We start from the raw sequence: 22,354 nt of genomic DNA, 5'->3' as shown, positions 1-22,354 counted from the left end.
GAGAGGGAAGTTTGTCCACCTTACCTAATGCGAAACCGTGGTGATGGCCAGAAACCCATTCGGAAAGTCTGTTTCCACTAGAACGCGTGTTTCTCTGGATCTCACTCTGTGCCCGGCGGCGACGTTGTCTGGAACCCGAGAACCAAGAAGCCAGAAGTCTGGATTGTCTGCCACCCCACCCCCCACCCCCTCAGCGGGCTTCGAGGGCTCCCAGTTCCACCCACCGCTGAGGGGGTGAGCAGCAAGACCGTTGTTCGGTGGCTCAGCTCGCGCCCAGGAGCCCACTTAGATCTCTCCGCGCTGTGGAAGGCAGAGAGAAAACACTGGCAGCCAGAACCTTCTCCAAGAGCAGGGGGCGAGATGTAAGAGATGGTTCGTCGCAATCAGACCAGTGCCAAGGGTAAGCCAGCGCCTTCCCCAAGCGCGGTCCGTTTGCCTAGCATGGCGAACAGGCACCAGGGCGTCGGGCGATTGCTCGTGCCAAGTTCACGGGCGAACTCTGGTCAATTAAGGGTCGGTTAAGGCGGAGAGTTAGAACTTAACCCGGGTCTATGCAGACAATGTTTATAGAATCAGTGTATAGGGTCGTTTGCAGGTGAGGTGTGTTCAGAGAGAGAGAGAGACTGAATCAGCACTGAGAGGCACTTGTCTCCTCGTTCCCAGCCCCTCCCCTGGAACAGTGCCATGCGTCCCGGCGTATGGCAAGGGGCAGAGGAAGCCCATCCTGCGTCTCTATTCCTGGCAGCCACTCAGAAGCATGTTCTTACTCTTTTCATCTTGCCTGGGGAAGGTGGTTTAAACATTTATTGGTGCGTGCCCTGGGTGAAGGCCAAGGACGTTGGGTACAGGATGGGAGGCTGTGCGATTCCTCCGAATGCACCCGGCCGTGTGTGAGCCATGAACCCGGGTCCCGCGACCTTCAGAGCTGAGGATCGCGAGCCATTTCGGCTGCTGGATAACCCCTGCGTGATTCAACATGCTGTAAGCGAGAGTTTGAAAAGTACTAACCCACCGTACTTGACCGAGGGCTGCGTCTCGGAATTTTCTAAGTCTTCTACACCGGGTCTTGGTATCACTTCTCTGAGCTACACATTTCCCCTAGGCCTCACGCCTTTTGTTCTTCCTATTAAAACATAGTTAATGATTTCTCAGAGGTGTCATTACTCCGCAGATAAGGATGCCATCTGTAGGTCAGTCGGATGGGTCCCCGAGAGCTGAGGGCGCCCTCCGCGATCTGGGGCAAGCCGCCTGCTCTCAAAGGCGATGTCCCCAACCGCAAAAGGGGGTTGATAACAACGCCTAGCGGCTCGGGTGTCTGTGAGGGCGGTCCCACGTGCACACCGTTCGGAGTGCCTGGCTCAGAGCTCTCGCCTGCACCCACGCCACTGGTTGCTGTCATGGTCATGACTCCGCATGAGAAGCCGGGAAGGTTGAGCCGACTGACGGTAAATCAGCGGTTCTCGACCTGGCCGCGTGTCGGGATCACCTGGGGGAAACTCAAAAAAATACCCCTGCCTGGGAGAAGAGCCACCCCTGGGGGTTCCGGCTTCGTTGGTGGGGGTTGCAGTCTGGGCATTGGATGTAGCAAAGCTCCCAAGTGATTCTAATGCGCACCCAGGACTGAGAGCTGCGACCCTGAACAGTTTGCAAATGAGATGTTCTCGCAGCTCTGGTCTACGGCTGCAGAACGTTCTTTTAGGAGAGACTGCTAGAAGGTCTTAAAGCCAACCAGATTCCCTGTACCTTCCTTATAAAGGCCATGTTGAACTTGGGGGCCGTTCAAGGCTCTCCCAGCGTCTGCACTTGTCCAGGGTCCCCAAGGGTTTGGAACCTGATAAAAGCGAGGTTCCCTGTGACGTGTGCACGTTTCTCATAAAGTTGTACATGCAGAAATTGGCTTCAGCGACAAAGAAAAGGAAAGCAAACTTGTTTGAACAAAAGGAGTTTCTCTTCCTTCGAGCCACGCCAGCTTATAAGCCTCCACAAAGCAGGGAAGACAGCTCCCCCTTTTGCTCGCAGACACTGATAGACTCCGTGCCTCCCAGAGTGGTTCACCGTCAAGACAACCGGTGTGCACTCCCTGGCCGGGAGCCCTAAGCCCTTAAACTACCTGCGGTCCACATCAAAGCTCCAGGATATGTAGAACTTTCTCGCAGCACCCGAGCCACCACCATGAGGACCTGCTTGCGGAGACCCAGTCGTCTGGACCAAGCTGTCCAATGGCTCTTGCTTTTGGCCGTGTTGATCTCCTTATTCTTTGTCCTGCCCTCCTTCGTTAAGGAACCCAATACGAAACCTTTCAGGTAAGGTTCTGGCCCCTTTCCCAGTGCCTGAGAATTTATTAGAGGAAACTGGAAAGCCTCTCGTCCGGGGAAGCCTGGGGAACCTGCTGCACCCACACGGGGGTAGGCGGGGGTCAGGGATGTTGTCAAGAAACACTGGCAAGAAAGATCCCAGGGGGCCTCTGGGGGACAAGCAGGTGTCAGGGTGGGAAAACCAAGGGGTCCGGATGCCTTGGGGGCTGGTAGACGGGAAACGTGGCAGGAGTCTGGGAACGAGGAGTCTGGGTCTCCGGAAGGTATAGACAGAAAATGCCTTCCCCCTCTGGGACCGTGAATGATAATAGCAGCTTTGGGGTGAGTTCTTACATGCCATTCGCTGTGTCCTAAAGGACAAGATTTACCCCGTGGATTCCATGCACTTCAAATTTTTTTTTTTTTAACGTTTTTTAATTTATTTTTGAGACAGAGACAGAGCTTGAACGGGGGAGGGTCAGAGAGAGGGAGACACAGAATCCGAAACAGGCTCCAGGCTCTGAGCGGTCAGCCCAGAGCCCGACGCGGGGCTCGAACTCACGGACCGCGAGATCATGACCTGAGCTGAAGTCGACCACTTAACCGACTGAGCCACCCAGGCGCCCCGATTCCATGCACTTCAAAGTCACACTCTCCCCGTGGAGTTTGTCAGAAAACGACCTCTCCCCCCAAAAAAACGAAAAGAAAAGAACCTCTCCCTTCGCTTAATTGTGGCCCCCAAGTTCATCCTTACATACAAATCTAGTCCCATCAGACGCCATCACATCAACTCTGAAAAGGCTACCGTAACAGGTGTGAACGTTGACTCTCTCCTCGGTCACCACACTAGATCACTAATGCTTTTGAAGTTTCTAGAAACTGAGAGGTGAAAATATGTTTCTCTTTTGACTTTGCACTTCTCAGGCCACCGTGAATTTGAGGATCCTCTGACGTGTGCTGACCATTTGCATTTTTTCTAAGTCAGCCAGCTGTCACCGCCACTTATCTTTTTCTAGGGAATGGCTGGGTCATATCTCTTGCTTCCCCACCCCCCAAAAAAGGAAGTGAAATTATTTCTCTTTTATTGAACGATAAGAGATAGGAGTTTTTTGTGTATTAGGGATATTAACCCTTTTCTATCGTAGATGTAACAATACTTGAAATGTTTTCTTCAGGCTGATGTTTGTTTTTATTGCCTTGTTTATGCTATCTCATGTGACACAACTCCTTCTTATGTAGGTGAAATCTATTTATCATTTCCTTTATGGCCACTGGACTTTGTGCAATTTGGGGGAAAGTCTGTCCCACCCCAAAATTTTATAAGTTGCCATATATATATAGTGATGTATACATATATATATACATTAATGAATATATATACATTAGTGAATATATATACATTAGTGAACACACAGTGTAGACTTAGGTTCAGGAGTAGAACCCAGTGGTTCATCACTTACAAGTGCTCATCCCAGCGAGTGCCCTCCTTAATGCCCATCGCCCATTTAGCCCATCCCCCCACCCACCTCCCCTCCAGCAACCCTCAGTTTGTTCTCTGTATTTAATTTTTTTTTTTAATTTTTTTTTTCAACGTTTATTTATTTTTGGGACAGAGAGAGACAGAGAATGAACGGGGGAGGGGCAGAGAGAGAGGGAGACACAGAATCGGAAACAGGCTCCAGGCTCTGGGCCATCAGCCCAGAGCCTGACGCGGGGCTCGAACTCACGGACCGCGAGATCGTGACCTGGCTGAAGTCGGACGTTTAACCGACTGCGCCACCCAGGCGCCCCTGTTCTCTGTATTTAAGAGTCTCTTATGGTTTGCCTCCCTCCGTTTTTATCTTATTGTTCCTCCCCTTCCCATTGCCTTCTATATTGTCTACTAATATTTTTGTACTTTTTTTCTTGAAGCTTAAATCGTTAACCTACCTGAAGCCTATTTTTGTGCACGGTGTGAATCTGGGTTTGCATACGCTGAACTCTTTTGACCACAAGTGACAAAAACCCAACGCAATCTGGCTTAAACAAGAAGACCGGGGAGGGAGGGGCGCCTGGGTGGCTCAGTTGGTTCAACATCCGACTTTGGCTCAGGTCATGATCTCACGGTTCGTTGGTTCGAGCCCCTCGTCTGGCTCTGTGCTGACAGTCCAGGGCCTAGAGCCTGCTTTGGATTCTGTGTCTCCCTCTCTCTCTGCCCCTCCCCTGGCTTGTGCTCTGTCTCTCTCTCTCTCTCATAAATAAGTAAACATTAAAGAAAGTTTGTACAAAATAAAAGAAGCCCAGGGAAGGAGACAAGGTCAGAGGATTACAGTGTCCCTGGAGAGACACATTGGGGTAGGAGTGGGCTGCAGGAGTCACTCATAGTGACCCGGATACCTGGTCTCCTTCCCCAGCCGATGTCACATGTCCTGGAGTTAGGGGGAGATATAAGCAGACTTGTGCCTGTTTCTGGTCTAGAGATTTCTGAAGGCGGAAGGTGGTGGGAATTGTCCATGGTGTAATGTACATGGGAAGAAGGCTCTGGCCTGGGCCTTCAGAGCCCAGGAGGCTGTGGACGGCAGGTCAGCACTCCTGTGGTGCCAGGAGGGATCACAGCCCCGGAACTCCCCAGTTACCCGCTGGGGCCAAGTAAAGGGACATCCACTCCAGAGGAGCGTTTGGGGACCCCGAATACTGTTGGGGGCATTCATGAGGGGATCCTCAATGCAAAGGAGAGCGCTGCCCCAGGGAAGCCACACTTACTGACCCTACCGAGAGCAGCACGTCAGCAGACAGAAGCCACTGGAACCTCAGGGCGAGCGGGGACACCAAGTGCTCCCCACTCTTCCCAGACTTGAGTAATAATACAGGAGAGCTAGGCCTTCAGAAGGAAGGGAAGGTCTACTCTGTGCCTGATCAGGGATTCTAGCTGCCCCCACCTCCCCCACCCCTCCAGCCTCACCCCTGCCAAGCCTGGGTCTCTGGGGGGTGGGGGGGGGGAGGCGGGACACCTGGAATTCTAAATGGATGAGACTGAATTTGGGGTTTAGGTGTTTTGCTTTGTCTTTTTTTAAATCTTTTCTGTAATTGTTTTGTTTTGTTTTGTGTGTGGACGGAGTTTTAGTCATCAAAGGTGACTGTGAAGTGAGTAAATCTGCCCTAGGCATCAGAGATAGGAAAAGGGCCACACACTGAGACTTCTCAGTGAAAGTCTCTCCTTACTACACTGCCAATCAACCGCAGAGCAGAGACTGGGCGCCTTGAGCCAGAGGTCCCTGGAGGAAAGGTTGTGTGTCTGTTGAAAGCTTCGTTGAGAAGAAGGACCTCGGAGGCAGGGAGGGCTTGGAAAAGGCTTGTGGGGAGGATAGCATAAACAAGGAGGCCGACCCGCAGAAGTGTCCTCTTGGCTGAGCCTCTGGCGAATCCGAATCCGCCTAGCAGAAATGAGGGGCTTGCTCTGGGGAGCCCAGGGAGGGCATTTCAGGAGGGTGGGGCCGAGGGTTGATGCAAGAGGCTTTCAGGCAGGGAGGCGACCTCACCGAAGCAGGATTGTGCAACGATTGGTCTGCCAGGAGGGAACAGGATAGATCGGAAGGGAGGTGTGAGTCACCACTTTGGCCTGACCCAGGGCAGGAACCAAGGGAGGGACTTCGACAGCGGATTATCCTGCGGTGAAGGGAAGGACCGGGGCTGACAAATGCCCTCCCTGGCAGATTTAGGCAGTGAAACGTAAGGTGCAGAAGATCTGGGAGGGGTGGGGTAGGAAGAAGCGGAAAATCAGGAGACACTTTGAAGAAGAGCGGGGGGAGGGGAGGCACGTGTGCAGCTAGAGACGGGGTCGGGGTGGGGGTGAGGGTGGCCCACCTCGCCCCACAGTGCTGCCTGGGCAAAGGGTGACAGTAAAATCAGACATAAAAGGGAGTCGTAGAATGCCAACCCAAGTGTAGGATCAGCGGTTTCTGAAGGTCCCTGTTCCTAAGTCTGCATGTTAATGACACCTCAATATCATCTCAGAGCTGGAGATTTCCCCAGACCTGCACCTATGCTCAGGAGCTTTCTGGGGGTTATTCCCCCCTTTTTTTTTTCTGGGGGTGATTTCCAATCTTCGCAATCGTCGCCCAAGATCAGCGTTTTTATTCTTTTACACAAATGAGGGAGATGAGACTCCAAAAGGCTAAGCCTAATCCCACCCAGCCAGGAAGGAGCAAGACAGAGACGTGAACATGGGATTTGGGCTCCACTACCCGGAACGCGTTCACTCTCAGGAGACTCAAAGTCCGATGGAGGGGAGAGCCACACAAGAAGCAAGAGAGGGAGGGTGACATTATTAATAGTGGTAAATACCCCCCCCCCCCGAGCCCCCGATTTAAGTCCAAGGTGACGAGCGCTATGGGAAGAAACTGAGAAGAGTAATTACATCCAGGGGGCAGGATCAGGACAACATCCTGGTGGCATTGGCAGAGCGCTGGCGGGCTGGGCGACATGGCAGCAGGGAGGGACACCGCGCAGTAAGGAGGCAGCAGAAGGAATGGTGCAGAAGCGGGGCCACCGGTGGGGGGGGCGGGGCGTGTTCCTCCAGGGACTGATGACTAATGTGAGCAAGGCTGATAGGGGCTCCGCATGCCAGGCACTGGTCTCCAGAACCCATGATTACTGACCACACATCAAGGCTTTTGGGTAGATATTATTATCAGCAACACCCCTCTTTTACAGATAAGAGCGGTTAGGCAACTTTCCCCACCAAGATCACCCTTGTCACTTAAGTTCAGACACAGGCCAGCTGGCTCCGGAGTCTGTGCTCCAAGCCACGACCCAGGCTGGTGTCACAAGCCCCACCCCCGTCCCTAGGCAGTGTTTTTTCATTTTTTGTTTCTAAAGTTAATTCATTTATTTCGGGGGGGGGGGGGGAGCACAAGCAGGGGAGGGGCGGGGGGCGGAGAGAGAATGCGCAGCAGGATCCCGGCTCTCAGCGAAGAAGCCTGTCGCGGGGTTCGATCCCACCAATAGTGCGCTCGTGACCTGAACGGAAGTCAAGAGCCGGACGCTTAACCGACTGAGCCACCCAGGCGCCCCTGCGAGGTGGTTTTCAAACGCTTGTTGATGAAAGAGTGAATGCGTGGCCCTTGAGGGACCAACAGTTAGATTCCACGGCTATGAAAAGCTTTACAGGAACGGAGTAACTTGAATACATTTGTGCATTGTGCAGATTCCTCGGTTACTAGATTGCACGGCAGACGGTGGGGGGAAGGTGGTCTCCGTGGGGGGCTAGGGTAGAGGCTGTTGCAATGGTTTAGGGCCCAAGAGCCCTGGGCGGTCGGCGGTCGGAAGAAAGGCCTGAATAACTCAGATCGGCTGGATTTGGCAACAAAGAGAGGAAGGACTGGGACACAATTGTATGATTTCAAACCTGGGTTATTGGACTACTTCTCGTATCTTCTTCATTTGGTCCCAGTCTCCATTGTGCCCCTGGATAGGTAGATACCAGCTAAGACCATGTCTCTACCTGCTTGGCTTTCCTGGTCTGGAATGCATTTGTCTTCAACAATTCTGTGGATTCTCTTTTTTGTCTTATTTTGGTCTAAGACACAGAACTTTCTTTTCTATAACTTCCTGGTTTCCGATCCTGGACCCCCATTCATGGTGCTGCAGGGAAACTTCATGTCGGGACCGTCCTCCCTCCTCTGCCGCCTCCCCAGGATGATGCCAAGGGCTCCCGGATGGCCACGCCGTGCCAGCGCCCGGGTAGGGGTGGCTGATTCTTAGCCCTCGTGTGGCCGTGGCGACAACCGTCGTCCCTGCCTCTTGGCCTTTTCATGTCCACCTGGCTTAAGGTGTGAGAATTTCCTGATGTTGTCGGAATTACGGTTCTGTCTTCCTGGGTTCAGGGGTCAGCCATTGTCTGTCAGGGGTCTTATTAGACCCTAGGAACACGACAAGTAGGGCGCAGGAGCCCTCCAAACTTGGGACCCAGAGCCCCTCTCTCCTCTCTGTCCTCTTCACCCTCCTTTCTAGGGAGGGGGCGATGGTGGGAGGAAACAGACAAGTCCTTCTCCGAGACATTTGATCTATTTCACCAAATCTTCTCCTCCCTCTAAGGTCTTTCAGGGTGTCCTTTACTTTCTAGTTCCTACTGGGGCACCTGGATGTCTCAGTGGGTTAGGCGTCTGACTTCAGCTCAGGTCATGATCCCGCAATTCGTGGGTTCGAGCCCGGCATCAGGGTCTGTGCTGAAAGCTCAGAGCCTGGAGCCTGCTTCGGATTCTGTGTCTTCCTCTCTCCCTGCCCCTCCCCTGCTCATGCTCTCTCTCTCTCTCAATAATAAATAAACGTTAAAAAAAATTTTAAACAAAACAAAACCAAAAGAGGCCAATACATTTTATCAATAATGTGCAAAATGAGAGCTAAACCTATTTGATTTGAGGTAGTTTAAATGAAATCTTAGTGAAATGTAAGTGCCTCATCGGTAGCCATTCAACATTAATGACATATTTCCCTAAATATCATAATAAAGGTAAGTTTGGAGTTCTTAAAAAAGAAAACAGTCCCATTTAATGGATGAGGAAACAGGGGCTCTCAGGGTGCTGCACCTTGCCCAAGATCCCACAGCTGGTCACTTGGTGGCCGGGCTGGAACTCAAGCAGGTGACTTTCCACCGCAGTGAGCTCCGCTGTCCTCTTGCCCAGTGTCGGGAAGTTAGTTTTCTGTGATTATCCCCAAGAGAGGTAAGCTAGGTACGAGATACAGGGGATAAACATAGACTCTGCTTTAAACAGACTTGGTTCACAAGGATCGTTTCCCAGCCACCGGGCCACAGGGTCTCATCTCATATCTGTGATTCTTGACCCAGGCATACCTGCCATTCTTGGGTTTACAACAATGACCTCGGTCACACCCACCACGCTCCCCGTTCAAGGTCTTCCCTACTCTCCTTAACTAATCTCAAGACTCACGCCTCTGGGTCTGGGGAGAGCTGTAGGCTTGTGTCTGTTTTTGTGGATCCCAGGGAGGGAAATCGTCCAACATTTAAACCAGCCTCCCACCCACCCTGGGCCACAGTGAGTTCAGTGAGGTGAATGGGATCCCAGAGAAGACTCAGGGCTCCCCTGCTGGGGGAGAGCTTTGGAAATTGGATCCCGCTACTGAAGCGTTAGGAGCAGTGGCTTAGATGTGTTTCCTCTTCTCCCGCTTTCTGTTGTTCCCCATTAGGATTTAATTGGCCGGAAACTACACAAATAAGAGAATTGGCTTTGATTTGAAAAGAGAACACTTGGAATAACAATAGAATACGGATTTCTGGGTGTTTTCTTTGGAGCCTATAAAGAGAATTAAGGCAAAGTAGAGATTTTAGCGACTGAAGCAACTTGTGGACGCATCTAAAGATTCAAAGTGAAGTTCTAAAATGTAAATCATGCAAGAAAGTGTCAGGATTTCCTGGGGGAAATAAACTTCAAAGTCTGGGGGAGGGGGAAGCAGAATGATTGGTTTTCATCTCAGAGAAGACCAGAGTCCCTAAAGAGTTATGTCGGCCGGCACCAAGGGAGTTGGGGAGGCTCCAGGCTGGGCTATAAGTTTTTTTTTTTTTTTTTAATGTTTATTTTAGACAGAGAGAGAGAGAGAGAGAGAGACAGTGTGAGTGGGGGAGGGGCAGAGAGAGAGGGAGACCCAGAATCTGAAGCAGATTCCAGGCTCTGAGCTGTCAGCACAGAGCCCAACGCGGGACTCGAACTCACGGACCTTGAGATCAAGACCTGAGCTGAAGTCAGACACTTAACCTACGGAGCCACCCAGGCGCCCTACTGTTACTGAATTACTTTACATTTTTAAAGAATATTTATTTATTTTTGAAGGAAAGAAAGAGTGTGAGCAGGGGAGGGGCAGAGAGAGAGGGAGACCCAGAATCTGAGCTGTCAGCACAGAGCCTGATGCAGGGGCTCCAACTCACAAACCGTGAGATCGTGACCTGAGCCGAACCCCGACGCTCAACCGACTGAGCCACCCAGGCGCCCCAAAAGTGGGACATTTTATATTTTTAACCACCCCCCCAATAGATTAGAACTTGATGTTGGATTTGCTTTTTGCTTGGATGCGATCCCTGAATGATTTGCCTGTCCCCCTGAAGGCTTAATACAAATCAGGTACTGGAGGGGAGAGCCGCCCATCACACAGGGTCCTCAGCAGGGGGTGAGGAAAGACACTGTGGGGACCCTACAGTCGGTTCCCCTTTCCAAGGAGAGGCAGGCATCATGAAAACCCAGGTGGGGGAACCAGACGCGTGACCCTGAAGAGGCTCAAGATAAAACGAGTGAGCAAAGAAGCCGATGGTGGGGATTCCGGGGAAGGGGGTCCAGGTCGTGAGGACGTGATTAGAGGCCTGTGTGTGGCCAGCCACTTATCACAAGGCAGGCACACCTAGCCTGGAGCCTCTTCAGCGTCTGTTCCACTGAATGGCACAGCCCAGAATTATTTAGGGAAATCAAAGGGTTTTGGTTTGGGAGGGGGAGGTTATTAAAGAATAACTGATATACGAAATTGTATATCGGTTTCAGGTATACAACATAATGATTCGATATTCACAGACATTATGAAATGCTCACAATAAGGCTAGTTACCCCTTGTCACCATACTAAGTTGTTACGATATTATCGTATATTCCCGATGCTTGGACTTCACAGCCCCGTGTCTTATTTATTACTGGAAGATCTTTGGCTCATTTCACTTAGTGTAATACCCCCCCAGGTCCATCCACGTTGCTGCCAATGGCAAGATCTCATTCTTTTTAACGGCTGAGCAACTCCATTATGTACACATTGACCGCGTCTTTACCCATTCATCTACCGATGGACACTTGGGTCGCTTCCGTATCTCCGCTGTTGCGAGTAATGTTGCCATGAACATAGGGGTGTGTGTGTGTCTTCTCAGACTAGCATTTTCTCTTCTTTTTTTTTTATTTTTTTTAATGTTTATTTATTTTTGAGAGAGAGAGAGAGAGACAGAGCACAAGTGGGGAGGGGCAGAGAGAGGGAGACACAGAATCCCAGAATCCGAAGCAGGCTCCAGGCTCTGAGCTGTCTGCACAGAGCCCAATGCAGGGCTTGAACTCACGAACCCTGAGATCATGACCTGAGCCAAAGTCGGCCCCTTAACCAACTGAGCCACCCAGGCGCCGCTCAGACTAGCATTTTCATTTGCTTCGGATGAATACCTAGACGTGCAGTTGCTACATCATCAAGGAGGTGTTTTGAGCTGTTTTCTTTTCCTGGATAAAAGAATTTTTTTTTTTAATTTCTTAAAGTTTATTTTTGAGAGAGAGGAAGCGAGCATACACGAGTGAGGGAGGGGCAGAGAGAGAAAGAAAGGGAGAGAGAGAATCCCAAGCAGGCTCCGAGCTGTCAGCACAGAGCCCGATGTGGGGCTCGAACTCATGAACCGTGAAACCATGACCTTAGCCAAAGTCGGACGCTTAACCGACTGAGCCACCCAGGCGCCCCCCCATTTTCCTTAGGATTTTCTGAAAGACGTTCTCTCTTCTCTGGCTGACTCGATTGTAGGAACGCGTATGCAATACATGTAGCACACAAAACATGGGTTGATTGACTTGTGCATGCTCTTGATAAGGATTCCAGTCACCAGCAGACTATTAGGAGTTGAGTCCGGGGGGAGTCAAATGTTACACGCAGATTTTCGACTGTGTGTGGGCGGGCGCCCCCCCCCCCAACCCCCACGCCATTCAAGGATCCACTGTGCTATCGCACGCTTGCCAACCATTGTTTCATGGCGCCAAGGACAAAGAAACCTTGAACCTCTTTGCTTCCAGGTCCCCCTGAGTGTTGCGTAATTCAGAATTTGGAGGGAGGAAGATGTCAGACCATTATTCTTCCGTATCCGTCTCACGTATTGACTAGAGCTATGTGATCCCCGCTGATAAATTTATTTTTAGAGTGCAACATTTTACGTTTTTACCTCCCCGGTAGATCAGAATTGGATATGGAATTGCTTTTTGCTTGGATGCGATCCGTAAATGGCTTGCCTGTCCCCCGGAACCCTTAACAGAAAACAGGGTCCCCTCCTTCACCACCCCCCTGCCTCACCCCCCTCCGCCCCGGCCTTGCCCATGGTGTTTACATTCAGGATCACATAGGATCTGGACAAGACAAATGCAGGGCATTCACCATATGGCCGGAAGGAATTTGAGCATTCAGTAAATACCAGGCAGGAACAGAAGGAAATGCCTACGTAAAACACCCACATTCCTAGCAATCATAGTTGTGTTTAATTATAGGCAATTGAAATGGGACTTAATTACATAATTTTGTCAGTACCTGGGTCACTGCTGCAACTCCGTGTAAAACTTAAACGAGTCATCAGTAATCTGCCAGCGTCGCAGGCAGACAGCCCTGCACGGGGCCCTGGGGCTCCCGCTTCTGGAAGGGGCTGCAGGAAGGAGTGCCTGGTGCCCCCTCTTTAGGGGCTGGCGTGACCGCGAGGCAGAGGGCCAGCTGTCTGGGCTGCACGCCCACCGCGTCTAGGGTGGAAAACCACCCTGCCACACCAGCTCCCCGATCACAGCCACGCGAAGGTGCTCGCAGTTTGGAAGGGAAACTTCTAGACGCCTCTTGCGGTTTGGGCGTGGGAAATGCGGGTGGAGGTGAATCCGAGGTTCAAGGCTGAGTGACGAGAGCTGTTTGCCATGAGAGTTAACACCTAGGCCTTCGCCTGTGCCCCGAGCCTGGGGCTTCAGCTCAGTTGTGACATTAAAGGGGAGAAGGTGCCTGGGTGGCTCAGTCGGTTAAGCATCTGACTTCGGCTCAGGTCATGATCTCACGGCTCTGAGTTCGAGCCCCGTGTCGGGCTCTGTGCTGACAGCTCGGAGCCTGGACCCTGCTTGGGATTCTGTGTCTCCCTCTCTCTCTGCCCTCCCCTGTTCATGCTCTGTCTCTCTCTGTCTCAAGAATAAATAAACATTTGAAAAAAAATTTTTTTTAAGGGGAGGAGTGAATCTCAAGGCCTCAAACCTTTCTACGAAACACAGGTGGCCCAAATCCAGCAAGTGTATGTTCTGAACTATCTCAGTTTTTTCCACTCCGCGTGGATGGTCCTCTTTCAGAATGGATTCTTTAGGGGTGTCTGCCCAGTTCATGAGCCAATAACCGACTGTCTTCCTCCCGTGCACAGGGTGGACCCCAGGAGGCCACTTGCCATGAGACCCGTGTCACTTACCATGTGGCCAGGAATGGAGAAGGGACCCAAGTGAGACAGAATGAGAGTCAAGAGTCCCTGGGGCAGGTGACTCGGGGCTGCCATCCTCCATGCGGGCTGAGGAGCAGAGAGGGAAACAGGATAGGTAGGAACAGGGACAGGCCTCCAAGAGAGATTCCAGGTTCCAGAACCTTCCAGAGCCCCAGCCATGTCCTGGCCTTGGGCTCAAGATGTTTTCTCTCCTTATGATAAATCTCCCCGCCCCTCCCCCCCTTTTGTTTAGTTAAAAATGGAAAACAGGGGCGCCTGGGTGGCGCAGTCGGTTAAGCGTCCGACTTCAGCCAGGTCACGATCTCGCGGTCCGTGAGTTCGAGCCCCGCGTCGGGCTCTGGGCTGATGGCTCGGAGCCTGGAGCCTGTTTCCGATTCTGCCTCCCTCTCTCTCTGCCCCTCCCCCGTTCATGCTCTGTCTCTCTCTGTCCCAAAAATAAATAAACGTTGAAAAAAAATTTTTTTTAAAATGGAAAACAAAGAATAAAGGCTTCAAACCTTGAAGGCCATTATCTTTTCCAGGCTGTTCCGTGTCACAGCCCAGCCCTGCCTCGCGGCCCTTCTCTCCTTTCTGGGCTGGGATAGCTCTCGTTCGAGTCCCTTCTCTGAGCCATAAAACAAAGGCAGGGCCATTTGTTCACTGAGCCTAGGTAACAATGTGTAAGTGTTCCCAGGAGGAAGGACCCCACTGTCAGCCTTTCCCTAACAGCCTCCAGAGAAGTTTGAAAGTCAGAGAGTGTCCTTCTTGGAGCACTTGAACAAGCATTCTTCCCTGGGGCGCAGGAAGCAGGAAACACGGCCACAATGCAGAGGGAGGCCCCACAAGAGGAAGGATTAACATGGGTAATCTCCTTATTGCTGGTACCACCTTGGGCCAGCCCTCTATTGGTCTAGGGATCAAAGTCTCCTCTGTCTTCCACCTGTAACAACAGTGACTGTGTTTTCTGTGGGCTCGAGGTCTGTGCCTTGTTCAAATTTGTATTCCTGGGACCCACAAAGCACGTTGCCCGGAGACAGTGAACAGCTGTTGAATGAGATGTTCTTCTGCGAGTACATATTTCAAATTCTCTCCCACGTTTTGTTTAAATCCATTTCCTGGTGGGCTCAGAAAGCCTTGCAAGGGGCGCCTGGGTGGCTCGGTCGGTTGAGCATCCGACTTTGGCTCAGGTCATGATTTCACGGTCCGTGGGTTCGAGCCCCATGTCGGGCTCTGTGCCGTCAGCTCGGAGCCCGGAGCCTGCTTCGGATTCTGCGTCTCCCTCTCTCTCTGCCCCTCCCCCGCTCACGCTCTGTCTCTCAAAAATAAATAAACGTTTAAAAAAAATGTTTAAAAGAAAGCCTTTCGAAAGCACTGATTTGATATGGCACCACCCCGGGGGGGCTTTGCAGTAAGGGCTGCTTGGAGTGATTTCTGCCCCCTCGGAGCCTGCGATCTAGGGCAGAGCTGACACCTCGTTGAACGACTACAACCCAAAACACGCCCAATGCGATGCCACGTAGGGGTTTAGCATTCACGTTGTCACGGACACGGAGCTTGGGTCAGGCTACCTCCCGTGGCTCATCACGATCACCCGTTTCCCCGGCACACCTCCGAGTTACAACTTGGCATTTTATCTGTGATGATCTGTGGTCCCCCATATATCCCGGGCTCCGTGGGGGCAGGACCGGACCTGGTGGAGCTCGTCACCCAGGCCCCAGTAACTAGCCCAGCGTTCACAGGAGACGTTCAAAAGTCGTGGCTGAATAAAAGAACAAACTATGGGCTGTGGAGTTGGGAGGCGGGCAGAAGTCAAAGCTGCAACCAGGGGATTGGGACCCCGGACTCAGGAGACCCTCCCCCCGCCCCAACTTGCACACGACAAATCAAGAACGAATGAAGCCCCGCGGTCGGGGAGAGAAGGGCGGGTCTTATTGGCTGAGCAGGTGTTTCGGGGAGAGAAGGGCGGGTCTTATTGGCTGAGCAGGTGTTTCGGGGAGAGAAGGGCGGGTCTTATTGGCTGAGCAGGTGTTTCGCGGAGAGAAGGGCGGGTCTTATTGGCTGAGCAGGTGTTTCGCGGAGAGAAGGGCGGGTCTTATTGGCTGAGCAGGTGTTTCGGGGAGAGAAGGGCGGGTCTTATTGGCTGAGCAGGTGTTTCGCGGAGAGAAGGGCGGGTCTTATTGGCTGAGCAGGTGTTTCGCGGAGAGAAGGGCGGGTCTTATTGGCTGAGCAGGTGTTTCGTGCCAGATGCTAAACGCGGGCTGTGAGTCAACGCCCACAGCTGACTTCTCTCAGAGGCAAAAGGCAGCAGCCCATTTTACAGATAAGAAAACCGAGGGCCGGGGGGGGGGGGTGAAGATTTCTCCCAGTCATGCTGGCCAACTCCCACTCGGGTCTGGCTGGCTGCACCTGTCATGCTCTCTCTTCTCTCTCTGTGGCCTCAGTGAGTCTGTGATACGGGACTTGGAAGAATGAGAGCAGACACAAGGGAGCTGCCTGGGACAAGAGTGACCACGATGAGCCAGGGAGGCCCAGGACATCAGGGAAAAAGAGCAGGAGTTAAGGACACCTGGAAATCCATTAGGATGATGGCTAGCTCACCAGACAGGATGATTCTTTCTCCCAAGGCTCCCAGGAATCGCCCCCCCAAACCTGTGAGCCCAGAGACCCCACCTCAAAGTCCGATTACAGAACCGCGCGGAGCGGAGGACCCACGCTTTTCTCAGAACACCTGACGCTAATTTGCATAAATTAAGTGACACTTTTGACGGCCTCGCACAAGAGAATGAAAAGAAAGTAAACGTATCCCTTGGAGTCAAAACCCTTGAGTGCCCCAAGCCAGACCAGGCACCCTGAATGTATCTTCTCCCACCGCTAGACCAAGCACCGTGCAGTGGAATTCAGCTTATGGGCCCCCACCCCCTTGCTTCGGCACCCTCCCCATCCCCCTCTTCCCCCTGAAATTCTTTTTTTTTTTTTTTAATTTTTTTTTCAACGTTTTTTATTTATTTTTGGGACAGAGAGAGACAGAGCATGAACGGGGGAGGGGCAGAGAGAGAGGGAGACACAGAATCGGAAACAGGCTCCAGGCTCCGAGCCATCAGCCCAGAGCCCGACGCGGGGCTCGAACTCCCGGACCGCGAGATCGTGACCTGGCTGAAGTCGGACGCTTAACCGACTGCGCCACCCAGGCGCCCCCCCGCCCCCTGAAATTCTTCAGTTGCTCCTCCTGGACAAGAAGACCAACGATGAAGTCCAAACTCCTTAGTTGGACCTACAATGCAGATAATAATCCGGCTCTGTCTACCCACTGGGGATCATCTCCTGCCCAGGCACAGACCCTTCCCTCGTGCCCACCAAGCTCACGTGCCCCCCGCCCGGGGTGAGACATGTTCTGTACCGTAATCACACAAATGTGTCTTCACTAGGGTTCCCCTTGCAGGTGGCTGGGAAACACACCTCGCATCCGGGATGTCCGGCATCTAACGTGAGATGGGGGCTCTTGACAAGTGAACACTTGCTGAGTACCGAGATTTTTTCCCAACAATGCCAACAGGCAAGCTTGTTGTTAGGCAGGGGTTGAAGTAAATATTTCAGGCCGATCTTTCGATCAAGGATGGCAGCTATAGTCTTGACATGAATGTATATTTCATGACTCCCTTATGAACTCCCTTATGAACGAGGTTACCTTTGTTACCTACCCTTCATTAAAAAAAAAAAAAAGAAAGAAAGATGGGGCGCCTGGGTGGCTCAGTTGGTTGAGCGTCCGACTTCGGCTCAGGTCATGATCTCGCGGTTCATGGGTTCGAGCCCCGTGTCGGGCTCTGTTCTGACAGCTCAGAGCCTAGAGCCTACTTCAGCATTCTGTGTCTCCCTCTCTCTCTCCCATCCCTTCCCCGCTCACACTGTCTCTCTCTTTCTGTCGCTCTCTCTCTCTCAAAAATAAACAAGCATTTAAAAAAAGTAAAATTTAGGGGCGCCTGGGTGGCTCAGTCGGTTGGGCGTCCGACTTCGGCTTGGGTCATGATCTCGCACTCCGTGAGTTCGAGCCCCGCGTCGGGCTCTGTGCTGACAACTCAGAGCCTGGAGCCTGTTTCAGATTCTGTGTCTCCCTCTTTCTCTGACCTTCCCCCGTTCATGCTCTGTCTCTCTCTGTCTCAAAAATGAATAAATGTTAAAAAAAAATTTTTTTTTTTAAAGTAAAATTTAAAAAAAGAAAAAGAGAAAAGGTCAACAGCATCCTACAGATATTAGTAACAGGGCAGAGTCACAGTCATCCGGGAACCAGCGCAGAGAGGGCGCTGTCCAAGGTCAGCCTTGTCAGCGGCACTCCTGACGCCAGTTCCCATAACAAACTCCAAGCCACCACCGCCCGCCACTTAGAGGTCACGGGTAAGTTTCCAGACCCAACGCCAACAGCTTAATTTGGGGCATAGATGGCGATACTCATGTCTCGCGGAAACCGGTTTGAAGTCTACCGGAGGCACAAAAAGAAATACCATTTATGCTTCAACCTGTTGATACGATCCTGGACCTTAATCAAAGGGCACATCCGTCCCTAGGCGTCAGCACATGGATGACGAGGAGAGATCTTCAGGGTCGCCACACAAGTCTGCACGGCAGGCTCCCCCACGGGAAGGAAGGACAGCGGCTCCTGCATCATCGTCCGCGCGAGGGAACGGCGTGCAGGTGGCCCCGGCCCAGGCCACAGCCCTCCCTGCCAAGGGGGACATCAGAGAAGAGACCGGTGGGGCCACCTCGACTGGGCCGGCCCCACCGAGGGGTCCAAAGAGGAAGGACACCGTGCTGGACACGCGGCCCCCGAGGGCACGGGATGGGGGAGTGGCCTCAGAGGCACTGTCACTGAGGAGTCAGGACGCGAGGACAACCAAAGGAAGGCAGGACCAGAATGGGGAGCCCACGGCCACCAGGACGGTGCCCTCGAAGCCTCGGGCCAAAGCGGCCACCACGGCAAGGACACCTGTGCCAGAAAGCCAGGCTGAGGCGCTGACCACCCCGGGAGCAGGGTCAATGAAAGGAGTGGCCTCGGCCGGGATGCCCCGCCGGGAGACACCCCGGGCCAAGCCACCCTCCACCCCTCGCCAGGCCCGCACCACACAGAGAAGCCGAAGTCTGCGGGCCGCCAACTTCAAGTCTGAGCCCCGGTGGGATTTCGAGGAACAATACAGCTTTGACATGGGGGCCCTACAGACGGTGAGTCCTCCCCCTGGCTCCCTGCTCTGAAGGCCCCTGCAGACAGACAGGCCACCCCACCTCTCTGACCTCCCGGGCTCCGCCCCCAGGCCCTGCCTGGTCCCACCCCGTGCCCTCCCCATCCTTCTTTCCAAAAGTGGTGGAGGCTGGACGGGAAGGCAGGCCCAGATCCTGGCCCGGGGCCTGCCCTGGAGCTCCCAGAAGGCCTGGGCAGGGTCACCGGGCAGGGTCACCGGGCAGGGTCAGAGAATCTACCCGCTCTGCAGCAAGACGGCCAAATCTGCATCCCGAACACCACAGAAGCCGCAGTGCCTTCCAACCTCTCAGGCCCACTTTCTGCCCCTGCCCCCAGCCCCGCCCCTGGCCGTGGCCTTCCGGGGCCTGTCCCTGCCTGACCCGCCTTCCTGCATGTAGACCTGCCCCGACTCAGTGAAGGTCAAGGCCTCCAAGTCACCCTGGCTGCGGACACTCTTTCTGGCCAACCTCACCCTCTTCCTGGACTCCAGCCACTTCAACCAGAGTGAGTGGGACCGTCTGGAGCACTTTGCGCCACCGTTTGGGTTCATGGAGCTCAACTATTCGTGTGAGTCTTCCGGGGTGGGGGGGGGGGTGGCGCGGGGAGGGCCTGGGCCCACAGCACACGGCAGCTGCCCTCTGCCTCTGGCCTGCCTCTTCCCTGGAGGCCACCAGCCCCGGGAGAAATGATGGGCTGCCTCCGGGCCCCTCCGGGGACTGAACGTGAACCTCCCCTGTTCCAGTGGTGCAGAAGGTCGTGACCCGCTTCCCTCCGGTGCCCCAGCAACAGCTGCTCCTGGCCGGTCTCCCCGCCGGGAGTTCCCAGTGCATCACGTGCGCCGTGGTGGGCAACGGGGGCATCTTGAACAACTCTCACGTGGGCCAGGAGATAGACAGCCATGATCACGTCTTCCGGTAAGCGGTCCGGCCCCGGGCTCCCGCCTGGACTCCCTCCTACAGAGACGGGCTCTTCTGAGAGGTCTCATTGGGCGTTCTCTGCCTGTACCTGGAAGGTGGAATCCTGGGCTCTCCGGAGACTCCCCATATAGCTGCCGCGCCCCCCACCATTTCTGTGCATCCCCCCCTCCCCACCTCTGTGCGTTCCCTCCTGCACTCACGGGTTCCGTCTGCCTCTTTCTGTGTAGACTGAGTGGAGCGGTCACTAAGGGCTACGAACAGGATGTGGGCACCCGGACATCGTTTTATGGCTTCACTGCCTTCTCCCTGACCCAGTCGCTTATGGCCTTGGACGGTCAGGGTTTCCGGCACGTGCCTCTGGGGAAGGTGAGCAAGGAGGGACGGGCCCGGCCGCACGCAGAATCTGAACGAGGGCGCACGAGCCAAGAGAGGAAGCCGGGTGTCCTGGGTCTGGGGTCTGGTCGGTGCAGGGTCTGCTCGGATGAGGGGCGGGAACACGGACGATGGCCAGACAGAGCCGGAAAGAGCCAGGGGGCGGGCCGGAGTCAGAGCCAGGCCGCCCCTGGTCCTGAAGGCGGGACTCGGACCACACACTGTCCTTGGTCCTCAGGACGTCCGCTACCTGCACTTCCTGGAAGGCACCCGAGACTATGAGTGGCTGGAGGCGATGTTTCTCAATCAGAGCCTGGTGAAGACTAGCCTTTCCTGGTTCAGGTACCCCCCGGCCCCCCCTCCTTCCCCACCCCCCGGCCCCCCCGCGGAGCTGTGTCTGGAGCGGCTCTGAAGGGGGCTGGGCGGGTGGGGACAGCCTCCGCTGTCACCTGGAGATGGGTGGGGTACCTGGTGCCCTGACTTGGCCCACACAGGAGGAGGCGAGAGAACGGAGCGCGAACGACCCCTTCCTGCCCACAGGCACAGGCCCCAGGTGGCTTTCCAGGGAGACCCGCCATGGGACAGATACCTACTGCTGCACCCCGACTCGCTGCGGTACATGAAAAACAGGTGAGGGCAGCTGAGGCGTATGGAGAGGCCCGGGCCCCTGTCAGCCCTGCAGCCTCCTGACAGCCTGGGGCCGGGGCACTTCCCAGGTTCCTGAGGTCCAAGACCCTGGACACTGTGCACTGGAGAATCTACCGGCCCACGACCGGCGCCCTCCTCCTGCTCACAGCCCTTCAGCTCTGTGACCAGGTGAGATTCTGGAGCAAGAGCGGGCCCACCTGGGGAAACAGCTGCGGGCCGTTCCTGGACGTGCCCAGCACCGGACGACGGCCGGGAGGGCGGGGGAGTGTGGCCCCGTAAGTGTCCGTCCAGGGACCTGCGTCCGGAGCCCTAGGGCTAGAGCCAGGATACAGCCCCCCTCCCCCGACACACAGAGACCACGAGAGCGAGCGACTTCAGGCTTCTCTCTCCTCCGACCTTTATGTAGGTGAGTGCCTATGGCTTCATCACCGAGGGCCACGAGCAATTCTCCGATCACTACTATGATAAGTCCTGGAAAAAAACAGTCTTTTACATCAACCACGACTTCCAGTTAGAGAGAACGCTCTGGAAGCGGCTGCACGATGAAGGTATAATCCGGCTGTACCAGCGTTCCGTAACTTCCAAACCAAAGATGTGACTGGAGCCTGGACAGCAGCGGTCTCCTCGGCCTTTCCGGGGCGCAGGGCAGGGTGGGGGGTGCTGAGGCCTTCCGCCATTTTCCCAGGGCTCAGTTTGGGCTCCAAGCCCCTCCAGACACCCCCGGGGACCACTGAGGAGAGACTCCCAAGATGGCAAATGACTGAGGTTTTGGAGACCTCGGAACATCGCTACGGGTTCCGTTCAAAGGGAGGAGGACTCTGGTCTGGAGACCAAGGAATTTGAACGAAATGGCGTGATGACTGGTCAATACCACAGATCCCTGCTGAAATTCACCCTTCACTGTCCAGAAGATGCTTGACACCAGGGGAAGAAGCTTGAACCTACGGACGCACGTCGAGTTGGCCTTTTTTGGTGTTTTGCCTGAGTAGGCTTTATGTAAACCCAATGGGCGAGGAGCCCATTGAGGGGCTTGAACTCATGACCCTGAGATCAAGACATTCGCTGAGATCGGGGCACCCGGGTGGCTCAGTCGGTTGAGCGTCCAACTTCGGCTCAGGTCATGATCTCACACTCTGTGAGTTCGAGCCCCACGTCGGGCTTTGTGCTGACAGCTCAGAGCCTGGAGCCTGCTTCGGATTCTGTGTCTCCCTCTGTGCACCTCCCCCGCTCATGCTCTGTCTCTCTCAAAAATAAGTAAAAATGAAGGAAAAAAAAAAAAAGAGGTTAGAGTGGGAGAGAGAGCCGAAGCATAAGAGACTCTTAAAAACTGAGAACAAACTGAGGGTTGATGGGGGGTGGGAGGGAGGGGAGGGTAGGTGATGGGCATTGAAGAGGGCATCTTTTGGGATGAGCACTGGGTGTTGTATGGAAACTAATTTGACAATAAATTTCATATAATTAAAAAAAATGAGATTAAAAAAATAAATAAATAAAAATGTTCCTAGATTTGGTTTTGAATTCCAAATCTTGTACTTAGCAGCTGTGAAATCTTGAAGGCGTTACTTAATTTCACTGTAGATTGTCTAGAGGACCCTTCCGGGGCTTATCAGATTCTAGAAGGATCTGCACCCTGCCTTGTCTTTGAGCTATTTGGCAACTCTCTGAGTTGTAGACGACTGATAGTAATAAAA

General features: G+C 53.7%; 1 protein-coding gene across 2 annotated transcripts; it reads left to right on the top strand.

Moving 5' to 3' along the window:
• The first annotated feature begins 1,434 nt into the window (after nt 1-1,434).
• On the top strand, nt 1,435-21,786 carry ST6GALNAC1 (ST6 N-acetylgalactosaminide alpha-2,6-sialyltransferase 1). Of its 2 annotated transcripts, XM_043585664.1 has the most exons (9): nt 1,435-2,303; nt 18,059-18,710; nt 19,125-19,293; nt 19,469-19,640; nt 19,871-20,009; nt 20,254-20,357; nt 20,556-20,645; nt 20,732-20,831; nt 21,070-21,786. In XM_043585664.1, the coding sequence occupies exons 1-9, from the start codon at nt 2,173-2,175 to the stop codon at nt 21,259-21,261; spliced, it is 1,749 nt and encodes a 582-aa protein (XP_043441599.1). In that variant the 5' UTR covers nt 1,435-2,172; the 3' UTR covers nt 21,262-21,786. The 2 variants fall into 2 exon arrangements, with proteins under 2 accessions (XP_043441599.1, XP_043441598.1); XM_043585663.1 differs by lacking the exon at nt 1,435-2,303 and having other exon boundaries at nt 17,642-18,710.
• Nucleotides 21,787-22,354: the final 568 nt, after the last annotated feature.

The sequence above is a fragment of the Prionailurus bengalensis genome, chromosome E1, assembly GCF_016509475.1.
Source record: "Prionailurus bengalensis isolate Pbe53 chromosome E1, Fcat_Pben_1.1_paternal_pri, whole genome shotgun sequence".
Taxonomy (NCBI): domain Eukaryota; kingdom Metazoa; phylum Chordata; class Mammalia; order Carnivora; family Felidae; genus Prionailurus; species Prionailurus bengalensis.
Note: the sequence above shows the minus strand (reverse complement) of the source record. Positions and strands in the feature narration are given on the sequence as shown.